Genomic DNA, 21383 nt, shown 5'->3' with positions numbered 1-21383 from the left:
TCATGCATAAAAGATCAGGCCTAATCTAGTCACAGAGCATTAAATCAATCAATAGGAAATTAATATAGCATTGATAATTAACAACAATAAATTACCCCTTCATATTATTTATGGATCCCCATAAACCCTAGAAAGAGAACTACTCACACATAATTAAATCTAAACTAATCAAAGCAATAAAATAAAACATGATAGAAGGAATAAAATAAATAACTGAGATTAAGAGAAAAGAAATCGTTACCAAAGTAATCAGAATAAAGAGTTGAGTAAACAACAAAGTATATAGTGTAGAGAGAGAAAATAAGCTTAAGTAGAGAGAGAAAATCTAAGAGAAAGAATTACAAAAGTAAAGAAAGAATAAGGAAGTGTAAAAAAGAATCCTAAACTTGCTTAACAAAAACATATTTATAATAAGCAAGAATCCTAAACTAAAACAAACTAAACGATGCTTAAAAGATCTATCAGAGACACGCGCCCGACCGGGCGCCACACCGCCCGACCGGGCGCGCCTTTTTGATCGGGCGAAGGACTGCTGCGATATAAGTCTTCTTTGCCCGATCGGGCGCGCCATCGGGCGGACCACCGGGCGGACCATCGGGCAGACCATCGGGCGGACCATCGGGCGGACCCCCTTGGATCGCTTGGACTCCTCGTTTAGGCTCGTAACTTGGCCCAAACCAAATATCCTCTTTGGGGCTTTAATCATTCGGTCCAAATGCCTCGTCTTCACACGAGTCGAGCCCTTATTCACCGGTTTGATTACTCTAACCGATCTTGGGCTACGAAAGATGGCCGTGCTCCTCCAATGCTCGTAGTTGCTCCATAAAATCCCAGGAAAGTACTCCAAAGGTGCAATTCCCTACAAAACTCAACCAAAACTACGAAAACACTAGAAAACACATATTAGTAATAAAAGTGGCTCTAAAGAGCCAAAAACACTACTAATAATGACCAAGGGACGGGGGTAAAATACTACATAAACTAGACATATCAAACTCCCCCAAGCCAAACCTTTGCTTGTCCCTAAGCAAAGAGCTCATCAATGAACATATAAAACATTCCTCACCCCAATAATCAAATCAAGCACAGACGATTCAAGGCAAATCTAACGAGCATGCTTGAATATCAATCAATCTCATTCATCCAATCATTTTTCCTCCCCAACAATTGTCAAATAGAGCAAACCACACGAGCATATAGAATTCAAGACTAGTGCTCACACACTCAACTCTCATTTATGTGGCGAGTAAAAGATGTACTCGATCGCTCTCCAACCACCCTTTTATGTGAACAATGCCCTCCCAAACTCACACACTCGTGTGTTTAAAAAGATAAGCACTCAACCTAATAGTCGACTCGGAATATGTCAATTCATAATTTGCATTGATAAACAACACTTTCACATCTACACAACTCTATGCACAAGGTCGGAAGGTCTTTAAAGCTTGTAATGTAAGGCTAGGATAAAGGGTAGGAAATATTTGGGAACATGTGAGAGAAAAGCCATGCTTAAAGGGAGCCAAATCCTAATAAAACCAATGATCAAAATAAATAATGATCAACATCTCCAACATAACTAACTCCAACAAGAATCCACCAAATACTACTCCAAACAACATAAACAATCCCAACACTTACAATTTCACTCATAAAAATATGACAATGTAGAACTTGAGTGAATAAACAAACTTTGAACTCATTCTTTTTTTCAAACTTGATACTTTTTCGTTGAATTTTTCTTGGGCAACTTTCATATAGATAATTTGAACATATAACAATTGTTTTCTTTTGCTTTTTTTTTTCTTTTTATTCCACATTGGAAATTTCAACTTTGAAACACAAATTCTTATTTTTTCCAATCACAAAAATCAAAGAACAAATTACTCTTCTTATACCTCCACATTGTGCAAATAATGTACACACTACACTCCCTCACCTCACTAACTATAGCTCCCCCAAGCCAAGCTTGGGACCAGTAACCAATGGGGCTTAAAAAACTTGTAATGTGGCTAAATAAACAATAAAAGGGCACAAGCAACAACATGGGTAGCAAGAAGGGAACAAATGTATCTAATATCGTCTGAAGGCTACCTAAAAGAATGAACGCCTTCGTCCTCCTCATGTGCATAATAGGTGAGTCATGAAATACTACTCATAGTTGCAAACCAATACTCAAATTCATTGACATACCAGGAACTAAACACACATTCCTAACCAAATCAACTAGTCAAGCACTATATTCACAAGTAGTTGGACAAAATTGACGCATGTTAAGGAATCCAAACAATCAAACTTCAAATCATGACCAACAAATCCACAATGCTCATCATCAATAACCAAGAATAAAAATAAATTTTCTCAAGTATGGGGCACAGGGAAGCATGATTTACAATTCATTGGAACGTATTTTTGGATTTTTTTATTTTTTCAATTTTTTTGTATTTTTCTTATAGGAAAGGAAAGCAATAAAACTACACTAGGAAAGCAGTAAAACTACAATAAGAATACCAATAAAAAGAGAGAGAGTGAAAGATATACCATATGAACACGAGAACCTCCCCCCAAGCTAAATCAGACAATGTCCTCATTGTCTTAAGGGGAAGCAAGTATTCAAGGTGACTACTCTTCGTCATCACCACATCAATGTCACCAAAGCCTCAGGATTGCAATGCATCTCTTTGGAACAAAATTGGGCAAGAAAGAAACAAAGTGTTAGTGGAAAAAAAGATAAAAATTGAGTCAAGTGCACTAATCTGACCATAACTTTTAATATATAGATGATAATGCAGTGATTCCAATTGCATTGGAAAGTAGACTTAAAGAGCTTTCCAACGATAGGTCACACGCCCAAATCAAATAAGAAACGCAAAAGTTATGGCCTATCGAAGTTGAGCAGTTTTGCTGATCCGCTCGCGCGCCCGGTCGGGCGCCAAACCGCCCGGTAGGGCGCCACACCGCCCGGTAGGGCGGTATAAACCCTTTAAATTCTCTTCGTTCTCGCGCCCGGTCGGGCGGTCCTTCGCCCGGTCGGGCAAAAATTGTAATTTTTCACCCTTGCTCTCGCGCCCGGTCGGGCGGTCCTTCGCCCGGTCGGGCCCGAGGCAATGTTTGGTACGAGAGACTCCTTCTCTTTTTTCCAAATTTGACTAACTCTTTTCCTTCTAACCTGTACAACTGAATAAACTCATTAAACTCTCTCCTCTCACAAGAAATAGAATGAAGACTAAAAAAAAAAACAAGAAAAATACGGGTTGCCTCCCGTAAAGCGCTGGTTTATTTAGGTCCCGCACGACCCTCTTACCACATTCGGGAAGTTAAGCCCCTTGGCCTATCGCCTGGTCGGATGGCTCTTCACCCGGTTGAGCAATTTTTAAACCACGACTCGGCTTCCTAACACGCCCTGTAAGGCGCCAATTCACCTTATTGGGTGGATCCTAATTGGCTTGAACTGGTGGTTCTTTGCTCTTGTTCGATTGAGAACCCTTTTTGACCATTGGTTGCCTCGATTTATCACTTTGTTGAGCTATTACAACACGATCTGGTGGAACTCTCACTATAGACTCAATTTCCGCAACTTGTGTACTTATTTCCACCTTCTCATCTTCAAAACCAAGACCTTCACAGTATAAGGCTTTCTCTATTGCGTCCACTTCCTCTTTCCATCGGTTAGTTGTACCTGTAGAAGATGCAACACACGATACCGCCTCCAAGGGATCTTTAACAAAAGCCTGGGGCTTATTAGAACAATTACCAACCACATCAATTTTATAACACTTCTCCTCTAGCATGGGGCTTTTAGGGGTATTATTCAAATTAAAAACAATTTTATCATCCCCTACTGATAGTGTCAATTTACCACATTTTACATCAATAATTGCTCCTGCAGTATTAAGGAAGGGTCTACCCAAAATGATTGGGGTTTGCAAATCCTCGGACATATCAAGAACAACAAAATCCACAGGTATATAAAATTTACCTACTCTAACAGGGACGTCTTCTAATATGCCTATGGGGTATTTAGAAGAACGATCGACCATTTGCAGAGTAATATTAGCAGACTTTAATTTACCCATTTTTAGCTTTAAACACACAGATAATGGCATGACACTAACACTAGCGCCCAAATCACACAATGCATTATCAATCATTAAATTTCCAATATGACAAGGGATAGAAAAACTACCGGGATCTTTTAGTTTGGGTGGAGATTTATTTTGTAGTACGGCACTGCATTCAGCAGTAAAAGCGACAGTCTCTACCTCACTAATAGACCTTTTCCTAGTCAATATTTCTTTCATGAATTTTGCATATGCAGGTATTTGCGTGATTAATTCTGTAAAGGGAACTGTTACCTGCAAATCCTTCACCATGTCAAGGAACTTACCAAACTGCATATCCATGGTGGTTTTCAAATGTCGATTTGGGAATGGTAGTTTGATAATTGGTTGTTGCACATCATTATTCCTGTCTTGAGTTACAACCTTCCCTGGAGTTTTACCCTGCTGCAATGTAACATCAGAAATATTAGTACTACCCTTTAGCCCTGCAGGGCTAGGATTAATATCCCTTGGTATAAAGGAATCAGGATTAGCAATTTCTGTTGAAACAGGTTCATCTTCTTTGGGCATAGGAGGCCCATCATAGTGTGAACCACTCCTGAGGGTAATTGCAAACGCCTGATCTGTGGGTTGTACTGGTTGCGATGGTAGGGCTCCTTGTGGGCGAACCTGAAGAGCAGCGGCTAACTGTGCAATTTGAGTATTTATGACTTTATTGTGGGCTACAATCGAGTCAATTTGTGAGTCTCTACTCTCCATATGCTTTTGCATACTAGTTAACATCGCTCTAATTTCTGATAAAGCTGGGTTAGAAGGTGGTGGAGGAGTTTGTGGTTGGTTTTTCTGGCCAGCATTGGGATGGTAATATTTCTGTTAAGGTGGTGGTGCTGGTTGTTGTGGTTGTTGTGGTGGAGGTGTGGGATTTTGCACATTAGTACTCTTGTAGGAAAGATAAGGATGGTTCCGATACCCGGGATTATAGGTGTTGGAGTATGGGTTATTTTGCTTGATGGACTGAAAAGCGTTAACCTGCTCCATGGAACTCCTACACTCATGTTCCCAATGACCTACAATTCCACAATTTTCACAGAAAGCATCATTAGCATTATTATCAACAGCAGAAACATTAGCAACAGAATTAGGATTGTTAGTAGTAAGGCTATCTAATTTCTGACAAATAGAAGTAAGCTGAGCTTGCATAAGGGTTACTGAATCAACATGATGTTTGCCCTTATTAGCATAACCTCTAGTATTCCCATATTGGGAATTATGGATCGCCATATCTTCAATAACCTGACCTGCATCATCAACATTTAAATTCATAAATCTACCGCTAGCTGCGGAGTCTAAAATTGTCCTAGATGCATTTCCTAATCCATTGTAAAAAGCTTGAATTAGCTGCCACTTTGCCAAGTTGTGGTGGGGACACTCCCTCTGCAGATCCTTGAATCTTTCCCAAGCTTCATATAATGCTTCATCTGTCTCCTGGGCAAAATTCTGAATGGCACTTCTCAATAAAGCTGTTTTCTCTGCAGGGTAATATTTATTATAAAAATTTAAAGCAAGAGTCTCCCAGTTAGTAATACCAAGTGCAACTCTATTCAAACCATTAAACCATAATTTAGCTTTTCCACATAAAGAAAAGGGAAAAAGAATCTCCCTGATTTGGTCCTGCGTTACCCCATTCTGCCTAATAGTATTGCAATATTGACAGAAGTCTGCAATGTGAAGATTAGGATCTTCACCCTTAGCTCCACTAAATTGCTTTCTTTCTATCATCGTTATGAACTGGGGCTTGATCTCGAACTGGACTCCCTAGAGATCAGGTGTAGGGGAAAGATGTGGGAAATCCTTCAGGGATGGTTGCGAATAATCGCTAAGCTTGCGAGGTGGAGGTGGTGGTGGTGTACCCATCTCTAGTTCTGAATCAGAAGAGTGCTCCGAATCACTAGAAGTAGGTAATGGATTTCTAGGAATATTGTTACTCCCAGAACCCGCCAGGATCTGCTTACAAAAATTCTTCTGTCTATGAAATGAGCGTTCGATCTCAGGATCGAATGGAATGTAACCTGATCTGGAACACCTGGGCATAAACAAAGAACTAAAAAGACAGATATTAGAACTACCTCAAAGAACTAATGTCCTTTGAGGCCTAAGAAAAATAATCTAGACTACAAAAACAATTAGAAATAAAAATAAAACCGTTTCCCCGGCAACGGCGCCAAATTTTGACAGGCTAAAGTCGTATCACCTAATCAAAAGTAATTACCTAAGTCCTCTAACTAAAGTAGATAGGGAAGTAGGGTCGAATCCACATGGAAACTAGTCTTTCTATTCCTAATTAATTAATAGCAATCTAAATTATTAGTAACAATTTGTTGTGATTTAAAGATTATACTACGAAGAATATAAGTAGGGAGAATAAAATAAGAGGAATCAATGAATTAAAGACCTAGGGCATAGGTTCACCAATAAATAATATTCCAGGGTAAAACATAATAACCAATCATTAATGCATCAATTAACCAGATAATAAAGGGCTTTCGCTACGTATTACAATCACAGAATTAATCTACCGGTATTAAATCTCATCTCTCGAATCTCGACTTAACCATTTATAGATTAACCTGCCTATTGAAACTAGACCTAAACATCAATTCTCATCTCTCGAATCTCGAATCAATATTGTCAAACTCATGCATAAAAGATCAGGCCTAATCTAGTCACAGAGCATTAAATCAATCAATAGGAAATTAATATAGCATTGATAATTAACAACAATAAATTACCCCTTCATATTATTTATGGATCCCCATAAACCCTAGAAAGAGAACTACTCACACATAATTAAATCTAAACTAATCAAAGCAATAAAATAAAACATGATAGAAGGAATAAAATAAATAACTGAGATTAAGAGAAAAGAAATCGTTACCAAAGTAATCAGAATAAAGAGTTGAGTAAACAACAAAGTATATAGTGTAGAGAGAGAAAATAAGCTTAAGTAGAGAGAGAAAATCTAAGAGAAAGAATTACAAAAGTAAAGAAAGAATAAGGAAGTGTAAAAAAGAATCCTAAACTTGCTTAACAAAAACATATTTATAATAAGCAAGAATCCTAAACTAAAACAAACTAAACGATGCTTAAAAGATCTATCAGAGACACGCGCCCGACCGGGCGCCACACCGCCCGACCGGGCGCGCCTTTTTGATCGGGCGAAGGACTGCTGCGATATAAGTCTTCTTTGCCCGATCGGGCGCGCCATCGGGCGGACCACCGGGCGGACCATCGGGCAGACCATCGGGCGGACCATCGGGCGGACCCCCTTGGGTCGCTTGGACTCCTCGTTTAGGCTCGTAACTTGGCCCAAACCAAATATCCTCTTTGGGGCTTTAATCATTCGGTCCAAATGCCTCGTCTTCACACGAGTCGAGCCCTTATTCACCGGTTTGATTACTCTAACCGATCTTGGGCTACGAAAGATGGCCGTGCTCCTCCAATGCTCGTAGTTGCTCCATAAAATCCCAGGAAAGTACTCCAAAGGTGCAATTCCCTACAAAACTCAACCAAAACTACGAAAACACTAGAAAACACATATTAGTAATAAAAGTGGCTCTAAAGAGCCAAAAACACTACTAATAATGACCAAGGGACGGGGGTAAAATACTACATAAACTAGACATATCAACAATCATTCTATATGTTACCAAGCTTTCACATCTATAAAGACAATGATTATGTTATCAAATTATTTCTGATTGTGTTTCATTATTCAAGTACCATTACATCTGAACACCAACTACAAATACAAAATCAAGTCCCCTTACTACATCTTCAAGGAAATTACAACCCCACCTGAAATCCCACCTAAAATTTGACATAAAACAAGACTATAGCAAAGAAAATCCAAGAAAAAACCAAAGCCATGGATAAATTCTTCTCGTTCCTCGAACAATTCATCATCTTTACCCGCATCGCATACACTTCGTTCTTCATTTCTTGAACATCCTCTTCTAGGTTATCCTTCTTCAATTGTAACCTCTTGATTTTATCATCTTTGCATTGTTGCTCATACTCCAACTCGGAAATTCTTGTTTCCTTCTCCAAAACATGATATTGAAGATCTTCTGCATTGTTGCTCTGATTAACCCACCTAAACATTTCACATTGGGTGTCCTACAATAATGTAATTGAATTTGCAATTAGAAACTGTCAAACTCAAATTAATCAACTTAAACTAAATTACAAGCAATTTAGAACATTTTAGAGCAATTGAGAGCAATTTAGAACAAACCGGCCACAAAGGACAACCATAAAACTTCATCCCGATGTTAGCACCCTTTTTTACAGATCTAACCACCGCAAAATTGCCACAACTGCAGCGAATTTTCCGATTTCCCTCCCTCGCAAAGCTTGACGATGAACCACTACATGATTGCCTCTTGCTAGCCATTCAATTTTTGATTTTTTTTTTCCTTTAAATTAACAAGGAGCACTGGAAGAGAGAGCATTTGAGTTTTCATGTTAATGGTGACAAATACGAAGAACACCTTTATAAAGAAGGATAAATAGAAAGAAAAGATAGGAGAAAGGGGTTTTTTTTAAAAAAAAATTAAAACAAATTTCCCAACGGTCAGTGACACGTCACTAGTTCACCTACTGTAACCGGTTACAATTTAATGAAACCTAATTAGAGCGGATTAGTACTAAAGGTGGTATTATTAAGAGATAATCAAAAGGTCGACTTGTTTTTAGCGGACGGGTGAAAGGTCGTATTATTTATGACAATTTTTCCTTCTTATTATGATTCTGTTGTCTTTGATATATTTCTTTTAATTTAATTATAATTTTTTTAAAATGTATTACTAATGTACGCTAAAATCTCCGTTACCTATCTCAAGAAGTATTGCCGAATATTTATTCAGTGCCTCACTTATTGGAACACTAAATTAACTGTGCTTACTTAACCTATCAGGTTGCTGGTATAATATAATTTTAATTTAAATATTTGATGAAATATATTTAGGTTGAAATATTGATAAAATATTTTGTTATTACAGTATATCCGCTTTTGAAAAAGCTTAATTTTTATTTATTTAATTATTTTTATGTAATACTATAAAATTAATATAAGGCAAGTTTCACCTCCTATTGATTATATTAATTTTAGGAGCCTTTGTATTTTATATTTCTATGTTAATTTCTATTGTTTTGGCGGTTAGTTTATTTTTGATTAAATTTATTGCTTAGTAGATATATTTAAATAAAATAATCATATTTAGGGTCTGTTCTCTTCAGCTTAATTTCAGTTCAGTTTAGTTTCTAATTTCTTTCTCTTATAGTTCAGTTCAGTTTCTAATTTCCTTCTCTCATAAAATATTCATTTCATTTCAGTTTAGTTCAGCTCCAATCAGTTCAGTTCAGTAAATTAGAATCAACCCTTAACCTAAATATATATATTTTTTTTCAGACAAAATCAAAAGCTAATCTAGAGTAAATCTAGTTTGAGGTACTGTATGTTATTTCATTATTTAGTTTTTTATTTTTTTAATTCTAGTGTTTAATAAAATAAAACAATAACAAAACAAATATAAAAAAAAAAATTGTTGAGCATGATGCAAGTTTTTAATGTAAGTCTGTAATAGAATAAGTTATCTTTAGAGTTTTTTTTCTAGGCTCGTTAACCCTAGTAAGTTGTAGTTATCTATACTTAGTATTTAAAAACTCAAACCAAAAAGACATGTGTCCTCATCCTATTACACTTCTCCATCTTCTTTTCCAAGCCAATGTGCCACATGTCATCTTATATGTTTAATTTTTTTTTTATTACAATATCTTTCTTCACTCTTTCATTAAACCCTTCATCTTCATCTCCCCTCTTCAATTCAACCATTTTCTTTTCTTATTTAATTTTAGTTCCCCTCACCTTCTTTTTCACAAAGCTTCATTTTGAATCAAAGTCTAAAAAGATAAATATCTTTAATCATGGTTTTTGTTACACATTACACCCATACTAATTTATTGATATTTCATCACTCATCTCTCAATACAATTATCTATGAACAACCCGTGCATTGCACGGGACAGAAGGCTAGTTCATTTTTATAACTCAAGTCCAATAAAATGACTATATTTTGATAGCTGTTCCACCACCACTAATATTTTAGTTTGCTTAACGAAAATTATTATATTTATTAGTCTCCATAAGGTTTGAATTATTCATGTATTGTCGATAATGTATAGTTGGAATAGCAACACTATAGTTTATCCTTTGATTGGCTTTTGTCATAGTTAATATTTGTATTTGATTGACTTTTGTCATGTTGTTTAGCGTTATTCAAAGTATCAATGTAACAAAAGTTTTAATTCGTATGTCAAATTTATGATAATAGCCTTTATCGAATATTTTTTTCGGAACACACTCAACCAGCAAATCAATTTAAAAGGTAGATGGCGCAATCCAATTGAATTAAACAACGAACTAAATCATTTAAATAGTCCAATTTTGAGTTAGTATACTTGTCATTTAACTAAGAAAATATCATAGTGATATACGAATTTTGTCATTAGTGTGTGTTCCGTTTTATTTTATTTTATTTTATATATTTTTTTTAATAGAAATAGCGAACTCCAAGAAAAGAAATACAAGAAGATATTATGGGGAATAGTGTGAAATTAGTGGACGAAAAAGGTTAGTGAGAGGATCCAAACTCCAAGCTCACTAGTCACTTGTTGTACAAGTTTTTTTTTTTTGACAAGAAACGGAGCAGAAACTTTATTAATCACTCAAGGGGCTTATAAATCAGTCATTCCAAATTCAGAAATGCTATGAGGAACTTCTTCCAACCAAACTCTAAGGCTATCAAAGGAAGGTGCCATTTTTGCTAATTCATGTGCTACACGGTTACCTCTTCTTTTCACGAAAGAAAACGAACAAAACTGGCAACTCTTGGCAATCTGCAGAATGTCATGAACAATCGAATCAAATTCAGTAGGAGGAGCATTTCCTTTCGAGACATGGCTATGGAGTTTAAGGTAGTCGGTCTCCACACACACTCTGCGAAACCCCGACTCTAGAGCAATACTAATTAAGCGCGTGTCTCATAGCGAGAGCTTCAGCAATATTAACCCCAAACTGACCATATACTCGCAAGCAAGTAGCAGCCACCACATCTCCGACTGCATCACACATAACCCATCCTAATCCCACATAGCTCGAGTTGGGAATGGATGCATCTTAATTAATTTTAATCACCCCTGCATCGGCACACTCCACCTGACTGTACAGGTTGTTAGTTATTGCACTCTATTTGTAATTTCAAAGGAATTAGTTTTATAACATATTTTAAAAAATTAGATTGGTATAGTAACATGCACTAGTTTTTGCCCCTTGCAATGCATGAATTCGATCATAATAATTGATTCGAAAATAATAAAAGTCAATTAAAATTAAATTAGTTTGAATGAAATGACTTATATAACATTTTTAAAAAAAAATAAAAATAAATTGCATTGAATTCATTTAATGTTTACCCTTAAAATTCTCTTCTTAGATATATTTTTTAAAATATTTTTATAAATTATTGTAACTTTTATTCATCAACTTTTTTATCATGTTATTTTGTAAGGAAAAAAAAAGTATTTGGCGGGAATTTTTTTTGCTGTGAATGTGACACGTACACTTTAGGGATAACTCTGATGATTATTTTAGTATATAGTATAGATGATTAATAATTACAAATTAATGATTAATTTTTAATAATTAATGTTTAATAATTATTCGTAACTACTACCTCCGTCCCATAATTAATATAGTTCCTGTTTTCCTAATTTGAAGATCTAAAATGTTATTCTTATTTCTATTTTTGGATAGTATGTAAAGACAAAAATACCCTTGAATTTTGCACATGCTTTGTACTTTTTTCATTTTCTCTATCTAACTTTTGTATATGATTGTAGTTTTCACATTTATTAATATACTTCATCCATTTTTCTCCTCATATTTCTTAAATACCGTGAAAACACACAAACAAGAACTGTATTCTGAGACGGGGGGAGTAGTGATTATTACTTAATAATTTGTCAGTACTTAATAATTTTTTTTTTAGAAATGTTAGTACTTAATAACTTTTTTTTAGAAATGTTAGTACTTAATAACTAGTAGTTAGTAATTAACAATTAGTAATTAGTAATATGTAATTAATGATTAGTAGTACTTAATAATTAATAAGTAATAGTTAGTAATCTGTAATAGTAATTAATAATAATGGTAATAAATGAATAAAAACACATAATAATGTCCTTTAAGGTCATTTTGCATATAATAAATAACAGTTGATTTTACCAAACATATTTACATACAACAAATGGTCAAACAACCAATGCTAACAACTAGTCAAACAAGTTAAGTTAAATAGCCAGCAACCAACAGTCAATTGCCAAACAATGCCAAAACATAATTATGATGTCTTACAAAATTGAATAAAACGCAATATAGAATTGTTCTCTTCCTTTTCGCCCCTATATTAACATTATATTTCAAAGTAGCAACCGGTGTGACGCTAATACGCAAGTGCTAGATTTTTAGGTTTTCTTGTTTGCCTATTTCACTCTGCAGAGAGCGTTTGCATAGCAGGATGTCTATAGGTAGGAGTCTAGCAGTTGTTTGTGGAAGAACGAAGGCTTGTGTTTCTTAGTCTATGATTGAGTATTGAAGGGTCGTGAGGAATTATCAAGGAAAGGTAATTCCTACAATTGGGTATCAATGATGTTCGGAGTCATTGCTTTAAAAAATTTCTACCTGAAAGAGGCTCCCCTTACACATGGTTTGGGGGTTCATAGCGCTCTAATGAAGTTGTGTCTCATCCCATTTGAGAAGGATAGACCAACTGTACCCTTTTGTATGGGTATCGAGTCACAAGAAAATGTGACTCTAGTTGTGGTTAAGACTAATCTTATTTTGGGTCATTGGGATTGCTCTTATTGTGAACATCAAGCTTTGCTCATTAGTTTGTCTCAATCAGACCATAGGTTTTCGTTCCTTTTACTACTCCCTTCCTTTGTCAAGTTCTATTGGTGGCTAATGGTTCCTTTCCAAGTTTTCTACCCTAGCTTCTACACTTTCTCCTACAACAGTGCAACCAACAAATGTTATGGGTTCTTGTTATTGCATAGCACAGGTATAGTTTGTGTTGACAGGTTTCACCGCCATCCGTTGTGGATTCAGTCTACTAACGGGGCTCTCGCAAGCGTAAGTTACCAACTTTTAATGTATTTTTCTTTTTGATTTGTATGAACTAGTAATAATAAGAGGGAACCCCAATTGATATTCCACTTTATCTCCTCTCACAGCTTTATGAATTGAAATATGTGCCAGTTTATTACTCCCTCCGTTTTTAAATACTTGCTCCACTTTCCTTTTTTGGGCGTTTTTAAATACTTGCTCTATTTCCTTATTTAGAAAGCTTTTACAATATTTAATTCATTTCTTTCACCTAGTAAACCCAATATAAATCATATTTTATTAATTTCATATTCCCTCTCCTCCAATTCTCTCCACTACTTTTACTTTTTACAATTTTTTATTCTTCCATTTACCCCACTACCTCCATATTTTATTACTTTCTCCAATTTCTCTAAAAACTCCGCGCATGGAGAAATGGAGCAAGTATTTAAAAAGCGGAGGGAGTATTTTAGTTTTATCATTTAAAAAATAAAAGAAAATGATTAAGTGGTGAGAGAAGATATATCACAAATTTATCTTAGGGAGAAACTTGAATTTACCCTAATTATAGTGTGTGCTTTGCATTTTACTTTATTTTACATGGTTTAGGTTGTAATAATTATAGTATTACAATTTGACCGGCACACAATTTATTGAAAAGTAATGTGAGAAAAAAGATATAATAAAAAAAGTAGTAGTGGATTTGGGTGGGGATCATGAGAGGAGAGAAATATAATATTTTAATGTAGTCTTTTGCCAAAAAAGGAAGTGTAACACTTATTAAAACACGGATGAAGTACTTGAAAAATAGAAGGATGGACATGGACCCCATAGCTGCATCAGCCTTTACTCAAGCAAGTCGCTCAACAGAACAGAACAGAGCGAATTCGCGCGCACGGAGAGAGAGTATAAATTAGGGTTTTTGCCGATAAAATTTGTCCAAATTGAAATTGATCTCAAAATCGCTTGGCCCTTAATTGAAACTTAATCGATCAAATTCCATACAATGGAGGAAGAAGAAGACGCGATTTTGCTCAATAGTTTAGGGGTTACCTCTGTCAATCCCGAGGATATTGAAAGAGATATCTTACACAAGGTAACAATTCTTTATTGAATCGATCTTAGTTTTGTCAAATTTAATTTTAATTTGGATTGATCATGCTATGTTTTGATGTTATGCAATGTGGGGTTTTCCTATTTTTTGAATGTTTGATTGAATTATACATTTAGCTATCAATTGCAGATACAATTTAGTGTTTTTAGGCCAACATTACTGTGCTAAGTTTATCCTTAATTAAGGGAAAACTTTACTTGAGTTAAAAGTCATGTATAGTGATCCTCAATTGATGATCACACACTGCTAAATTGTTTATTGAGGTTAGAAATTTTCACAATGTCGCCCTCGATTAATCGGATGGTGATATGTAGAAGGTTGAATGTAGGGATGGGTTATCGTAGTTCTGCTGTGATTTTAGTGATCAAAATTGTTTATGGGGGAGGTGGTGGGAGTGGACAATTGGGTACCTGTAATTAGGGGGTTTTGTTGAAATTATGGATTGATGGAAAGTGGGAGTGAAGAAGGTATTATATCTTACAAAAGCTGAATTTGGGGAAAATATTGATTTTGTGTGTTTGTGTGCAGGCTAGAAATAATGCTGAAAGCAGTTCTCATGGCGGAAGGGGTACTTCAGAAGTAGAAGATTTCACTGATTCCGTGGGAACTCAAGCTTCTTCTTCCAGCCAAGTGGAACTTTTGAAGAAATTAAGGGCTATAGAGGTTGAAATAGATGCTGTGGCTTCTTCTGTTGAGCAGACGAAAAGCGGGGGAAAGAATGAAGAGATTGACTCTGAGAGTCATGGTGGAAACGGAGAGGATGATGAGGAATTTGATAAGGCCATGCCTAATAGTTCCACCCTTCAGCATGCTTTGGCTGCTGATCGATTGAAAAGCCTGAAAAAGACAAGGGCTGAACTTCGAAAAGAGTTATCAAATGTGCGTGAAGATGGAAAAGCTGTTGGGGTTGAGGAAAAGTTGTTGAAGTATTTGGTCAGGGAAGAGTCTAAGTCAAAGCGGAAGTTGAAAGAGGTACAGGGCCCTAACAAAGAGTCCAAAAAGAAGAAGAAGGTTGTCTCATACCAAGAGGATGATGAATTCGATGCTGTTCTGAATGCTGCATCTGGAGGATTTGTTGAAACGGTGAGCTGTTAAATATACACAAATGTTTGTTCATTCTGCGGAGAGGGGGTGTGGTCTTTGAAAATGTCATCTTTTCATTCTATATAGTGGTGCATGTTAACCTTATTTTGTTTTCAGTGACTCGCCTCATAACTATTCAAGGCTATGCTTAACTGGTTTCCAATTACTCTTATGACGTAGGAAAGGGATGAGCTTGTGCGAAAAGGACTTTTTACACCTTTTCATAAGCTTAAGGGCTTCGAACGCCGAATACAGCAACCAGGGACATCAAGCCTGCCGGAGGACAGGAATGACACAGCTGACCATGCTTCTGAGAGTGTTGCCAGAGCAGTTCGGTCACTAACAGATGCTCGGCAAGCTCGTCCAACATCTAAGCTGCTTGAGCCAAAAGATTTGCCAAGACTTGATACACCACCTCATGCTTTTAATAGATTAAATAAGTCTTTTAAAATTCCTAAAAGTTTAGACAGTGATGGAGAAAAGAGTAATGATGCAAAAAGGAAGAAGAGAAGGCCTTTGCCTGGTGAAAGATGGCGGAAACGCATTGCTAAGGAGGAGTTTGTGGCAGAAGAACCTGGTATGTAAGTGTAAGCTGTGTTGCCTTGCTTCGTGCTTTTATGTGATATTATATATATAAACAACCTGTACTTCTGAAAATTTCCATGTGTTTAGTGTTTTTTATCCTGGATTTTGCTATACCCAATGGCTTGTTTGCAGCCTCGAAATTCAACATTGAATTGATGGAAATCTTACTGGATTTTCTTTAATAGAGTATGTGGAGGCCATAAGATTTGTGTTTTTAAGGTTTTTTCATAATATTTTTTTTTAATTTAATTTAATTTTTTTTTTAAACATTGTGTCTACACATGGTTGGAGTCTTGGCCACATGCATGATTTTGAATATAATCGACATCATGTCATGTTGTGGCTACTCTATATGTTTCTTTTTTGGCAACCAACAAAGAAGCCTTTGGCAGGGCAGGCAAAAGTTGATTAAATTACATCTAATGCATACTATTGTGTGATTGGCTTGGGAGCTGAAACTCAACCATGTTGCTGTTTTATGCTTAAAACTATTGACTATCAAACAATCAAACATCTTATCTGGATTCCCCCAGTTTAGCTACTCCACCTGTCCCGTAATAAACTTCACCCCTTACTATTTTGGGATAAAAGGAAATTGACCTTTCAAAGCAATCTTTTTCACTTGCCTTTCCAACACCATACTCTATCTACTTTCAATGCTGTTATACTTCTTTCTCTCTATTTACTACTTATATGTTTTTGTTTACATATAACATTTTTTCTCATCTCTGTGCTTAATTGAAGTTAAAACTTTTTTATGGGATGGAGGGAGTAGATTTGAAATTGAGTTATGCTCAACATTGGATGTGTGAATTCCCTGGTCTGTTCGATTCTTATATTTAACCACATGGTGCTAGGATATATTGAAGCATTTGAACTCTAAAATTTTTTTGCGCTGATATTTTCTTTCCTTGAAAAGCAGATGTACAGGATGACTTAATCACAGAAACCCAGGATGCTGAGAATGGAGATGGTGGCGAGACTCCATCTGTGACACTTGAAGGTGGATTAAAGATCCCTGAAACAATATTTGACAACCTGTTTGATTATCAAAAAGTTGGGGTTCAATGGCTGTGGGAGCTGCATTGTCAAAGAGCTGGAGGGATTATTGGGGATGAGATGGGTCTTGGCAAGACCATTCAGGTGTTAGCATTTCTTGGGTCATTGCATTTTAGTAATATGTACAAACCAAGTATTATTGTATGCCCTGTCACACTGTTAAGGCAATGGAAGAGAGAAGCCCGAAAATGGTATCATAGCTTTCATGTTGAGATACTTCATGATTCTGCTGTTGATGTTGGTCGAAAACAAAAGCAATCTGAATCTGATGAGAGTGAATATGAAAGTGAAGGGTCATTTGAAAGTGATCAGGATAAAGTTCCCTCCTCAAGAAGTGCAAAGAAGTGGGATGCCTTGATAAATCGGGTTTTGAGATCAGAGTCTGGATTGCTTATTACAACATACGAACAACTTCGTATACTGGGGGAGAAACTACTGGACATTGAATGGGGTTATGCAGTACTTGATGAAGGTCACCGTATCAGGAATCCTAATGCAGAAGTTACTATTGTGTGCAAGCAGCTGCAGACAGTTCATCGTATCATAATGACCGGTGCACCAATTCAGAATAAACTGTCGGAATTGTGGTCTTTGTTTGATTTTGTCTTCCCTGGAAAATTAGGAGTCTTACCTGTTTTTGAGGCAGAGTTTGCTGTGCCCATAAAAGTTGGGGGTTATGCTAATGCATCTCCATTGCAAGTCTCCACAGCTTACAGGTTTGCTTTTTCTCTGTAATTTTGAAGAATAATGACTTATCTGTCTCTTTTTTGACTTAATTTACATGGAGCACTTATTGATGTTTCACCTTTTACTTATCCAATAATGCAGGGTGTAGATTTTGGTGTTGGCTGATGTATGAATTATCCTGAACTGTAATATTATGAATTACAATGGATTGATGGAATTAAGATATAAAGAATTAGTTGTTTAGAGTTGCCATATTTACATGTCACCACAGAGCAATGAAAAGTCTATCCTTGACTTAATGTAACTAATGTAAGTCCTTGATTTCTCATTGACCAGGTGTGCAGTTGTCTTGCGTGATCTAATCATGCCCTATCTCTTGCGTCGAATGAAGGCTGATGTGAATGCCCATCTTCCGAAGAAGACTGAACATGTCCTTTTCTGCAGTCTGACTCCCGAGCAGCGCTCTGTTTATAAAGCTTTCCTAGCCAGCTCTGAGGTGGAGCAAATATTTGATGGAAATAGAAATTCTCTTTATGGTATTGATGTGATGCGTAAGATATGTAACCATCCTGATCTCCTTGAAAGAGAGCACTCTTCACATAATCCAGACTATGGGAATCCTGAACGCAGTGGGAAGATGAAGGTTGTTGCTCAAGTACTGAATATGTGGAAAGAACAGGGTCATCGTGTTCTTCTTTTCGCACAAACTCAGCAGATGCTTGATATCCTTGAAAATTTTCTGATTGCCAATGAGTATAGCTACAGGAGAATGGATGGTCTTACTGCAGTAAAACAGAGGATGGCATTAATTGATGAATTTAATAATTCAAATGATGTATTTATTTTCATACTCACAACCAAAGTTGGTGGTTTAGGGACAAATCTTACTGGGGCAAACAGGGTGATAATTTTTGATCCAGATTGGAATCCATCAACAGATATGCAGGTCAGTGTATATTATTTCATGTTATGTATACTTGCTCGTTTAAGAACTTTCGTGATATTTTTCATTCATACACTGAATTATTTGTTGCTCTTGCCATTGGGTTTTGTTCTAAATATGTTTGCTCAGGGAAGTTTTTGAAAACATTGTCCCTAATGCTATTTTTCTGATTGGTTGTGTTACTGTGTATGCCATGCTGTATGGCTTTACTATAATGAAATTTCCCCTTCATGTCAAAAAGAAAAGTTTCTGACTCTTTTTGTTCTCAATGCTGATAACCATGATGTCTGACTACATTATTACTCATAATAGGCCAGGGAGCGTGCTTGGCGTGTTGGTCAGACACGTGATGTAACCATTTTTAGGTTAATCACACGTGGAACTATAGAAGAGAAAGTGTATCATAGGCAGATATACAAACATTTTCTGACCAATAAGATCTTGAAAAACCCACAGCAGCGAAGATTCTTTAAAGCAAGAGATTTGAAGGATCTTTTTGTTTTAACTGATGAAGAACATGCTGGCTCAACTGAGACTTCACATATTTTTGGTCAATTATCTGAGCAATTGAATGTTATTAGCACTGATAAAGAAGACCAGCAAAAAGATAATTGCTCTGGAGCAACAACTGCATGTGCAAATGACACAGCGTTGGACAGAGAAAATAGCCCGCAGCAGGATTTATGTGGAAACAAAGAGAAAGAAGGTGCTGAAAATGGTCGAAATGCTGACGAAGAAACAAATTTCTTAAAGAATCTTTTTGACACACATGGGATACATGTAAGTTTTATAAACCTGTTAGGCTATTTCTGTATGTCTAATCGTTTACTGGATACTTTTGGTTTTGAATTGTGATGTTTTTGCCATTACATGTTTGAGTTTTAGGCTGTGAAATATATATGTCAAAAAAATTACGTGTCCGATCTGATTCATGCTGGTACTACGCTATATTATCTTATTCTAAAGCTTTAACTTTGATATACAGGGTATGCAATTTTTTGCATTTATGCTTTCCCTCTGTTTTTCTTACCTTTATAAAAAAATAAAACAATTTGCATTTGGATCTGTGCGTTGCTGCATTGTGATGTGTGGTTTCCATATGTTTTGAGTAATTTCCATCCTATTTTTACTATTTCAGAGTGCTATAAATCATGATGCTATCATGGATGCCCATGATGAGGAAAAAATGAGGCTCGAGGAGCAGGCTTCCCAAGTTGCACAGAGAGCAGCAGAAGCACTTCGTCAGTCGCGAATGCTTAGAAGCAGGGAGAACATATCCGTTCCGACATGGACAGGAAAATCTGGGGCTGCCGGTGCACCTTCATCTGTTCGCCGGACATTTGGATCAACAGTGAACTCTCAGTTGGTAAGAAACTCCAGAGCAGAAGATGAGGCACCCAAAACTGGTACAAATGGATTTGTTGCAGGAGCTGCTTCTGGTAAAGCATTGTCTTCATCTGAGTTGCTGGCCAAAATTCGAGGGAATCAGGCTAGTGCAGTCGGTGATGGGCTCGAACATCAGTTTAGTTTGGCTTCCAGCTCTTCTAACAGGGCAGGTTCCAGTGTAACCAGGCCTTCTCGGGCATCTCAGAATCTCAGTGGGGTCCCTCCAGAAGTTTTAATCCGAAATATCTGCACATTCATCCAAAATAATGGTGGGAGCACCAGTTCTGCCACAATAGTGGAACATTTTAGAGATAGAATTCCTTCAAAAGATTTGCCCTTGTTCAAAAATCTTTTGAAAGAAATTGCTATACTAGAAAAAAACCGGAATAGCTCAGTTTGGGTTCTAAAGCCTGAATATCAGTTGTCACGTTCTTGAGCTGCATACATGGATATCCTTTGGAATGGAGCAAGAAGATTGTGAAGTAGAGAGCTACTCTGGCGTATTTCACAATTTTGGCTATAGGTAGGAAATTTTTAGGTGAAGTGCATTCTTTTAGCCATAGAATTATAGAATTATTGGACGGATGTATTCATTGTAATTTGTAAATAAAAATTGTTTACAAGGCTAGTTCCTTACATGTCTCAAAGAAGTGCATTGTTTTGTTTCCTTTTACCTTTTTCAGTTTTAGGGTAATAAACTAATAATCGATTGAGAAGGGGCACTGTAATCTCAAACTTGGAGGAGAAGAGCATTCACTTGCTTAAAAAATTGTCTTCACTTGCTTTAAAAATTGTCCTGGAGAAAAAGAGAACTCCATTAAGGTCAAAAGGGCTTGAGTTAGTCGGATTATTGTTGATTTTTTTATTTTTAAAAATTTTGAGCGACAAAGAGAGGTGGTAAAAAGACATAAATAAAAGTAAAACTAGTAAACAACACCTTAGGTCTTAGGCATAAGCACTTAAGCAGCCACAACCGATGCCTCCTAGTCCTACTCCTACATAGCTCGACCAAGCACAAGACCATTATTAGCCCAGCATGGTAAGAGAGGCATGCCGGTGGGGTGTGGGCCATGTGTGGACATCAATTTCAAAATTTAGCAAGAATTGGATATGAGCACAATAGGCCGTCTCGATGTTGGTTTGTTTATTTTAACCAAATCAACAAAATTGGAAAGATGATTAGGGGAGTTGGTTGGTTAGGACACACGACACGTGAACTTATCGTGCACGAGCTCTGGTTTTGAA

At 36.5% G+C, this 21383-nt stretch overlaps 1 protein-coding gene and 1 non-coding gene across 3 annotated transcripts; both read left to right on the top strand.

Moving 5' to 3' along the window:
- The first annotated feature begins 5469 nt into the window (after positions 1-5469).
- LOC145569735 (small nucleolar RNA R71) lies at positions 5470-5576 on the top strand. The gene has a single exon (XR_014096276.1). It is a non-coding gene; the product is annotated as a small nucleolar RNA R71 (small nucleolar RNA).
- Positions 5577-14178: 8602 nt separating this feature from the next.
- Positions 14179-20783, top strand: LOC145567111 (protein CHROMATIN REMODELING 8-like). Of its 2 annotated transcripts, XM_081626341.1 has the most exons (7): positions 14179-14377; positions 14924-15478; positions 15659-16055; positions 16986-17838; positions 18146-18755; positions 19065-19532; positions 19891-20783. In XM_081626341.1, exons 1-7 carry the CDS (start codon positions 14288-14290, stop codon positions 20572-20574), a joined length of 3657 nt encoding a protein of 1218 aa, XP_081482467.1. In that variant the 5' UTR covers positions 14179-14287; the 3' UTR covers positions 20575-20783. The 2 variants fall into 2 exon arrangements, with proteins under 2 accessions (XP_081482467.1, XP_081482468.1); XM_081626342.1 differs by lacking the exon at positions 14179-14377 and having other exon boundaries at positions 15315-15478; positions 15664-16055.
- The last annotated feature ends 600 nt before the right edge of the window (positions 20784-21383 follow it).

Source organism: Chenopodium album, chromosome 11, assembly GCF_948465745.1.
Source record: "Chenopodium album chromosome 11, dcCheAlbu1.1, whole genome shotgun sequence".
Lineage (NCBI taxonomy): Eukaryota > Viridiplantae > Streptophyta > Magnoliopsida > Caryophyllales > Amaranthaceae > Chenopodium > Chenopodium album.
The sequence above is the reverse complement of the archived record's forward strand: the minus strand, read 5'-3'. Positions and strand labels throughout refer to the sequence as shown.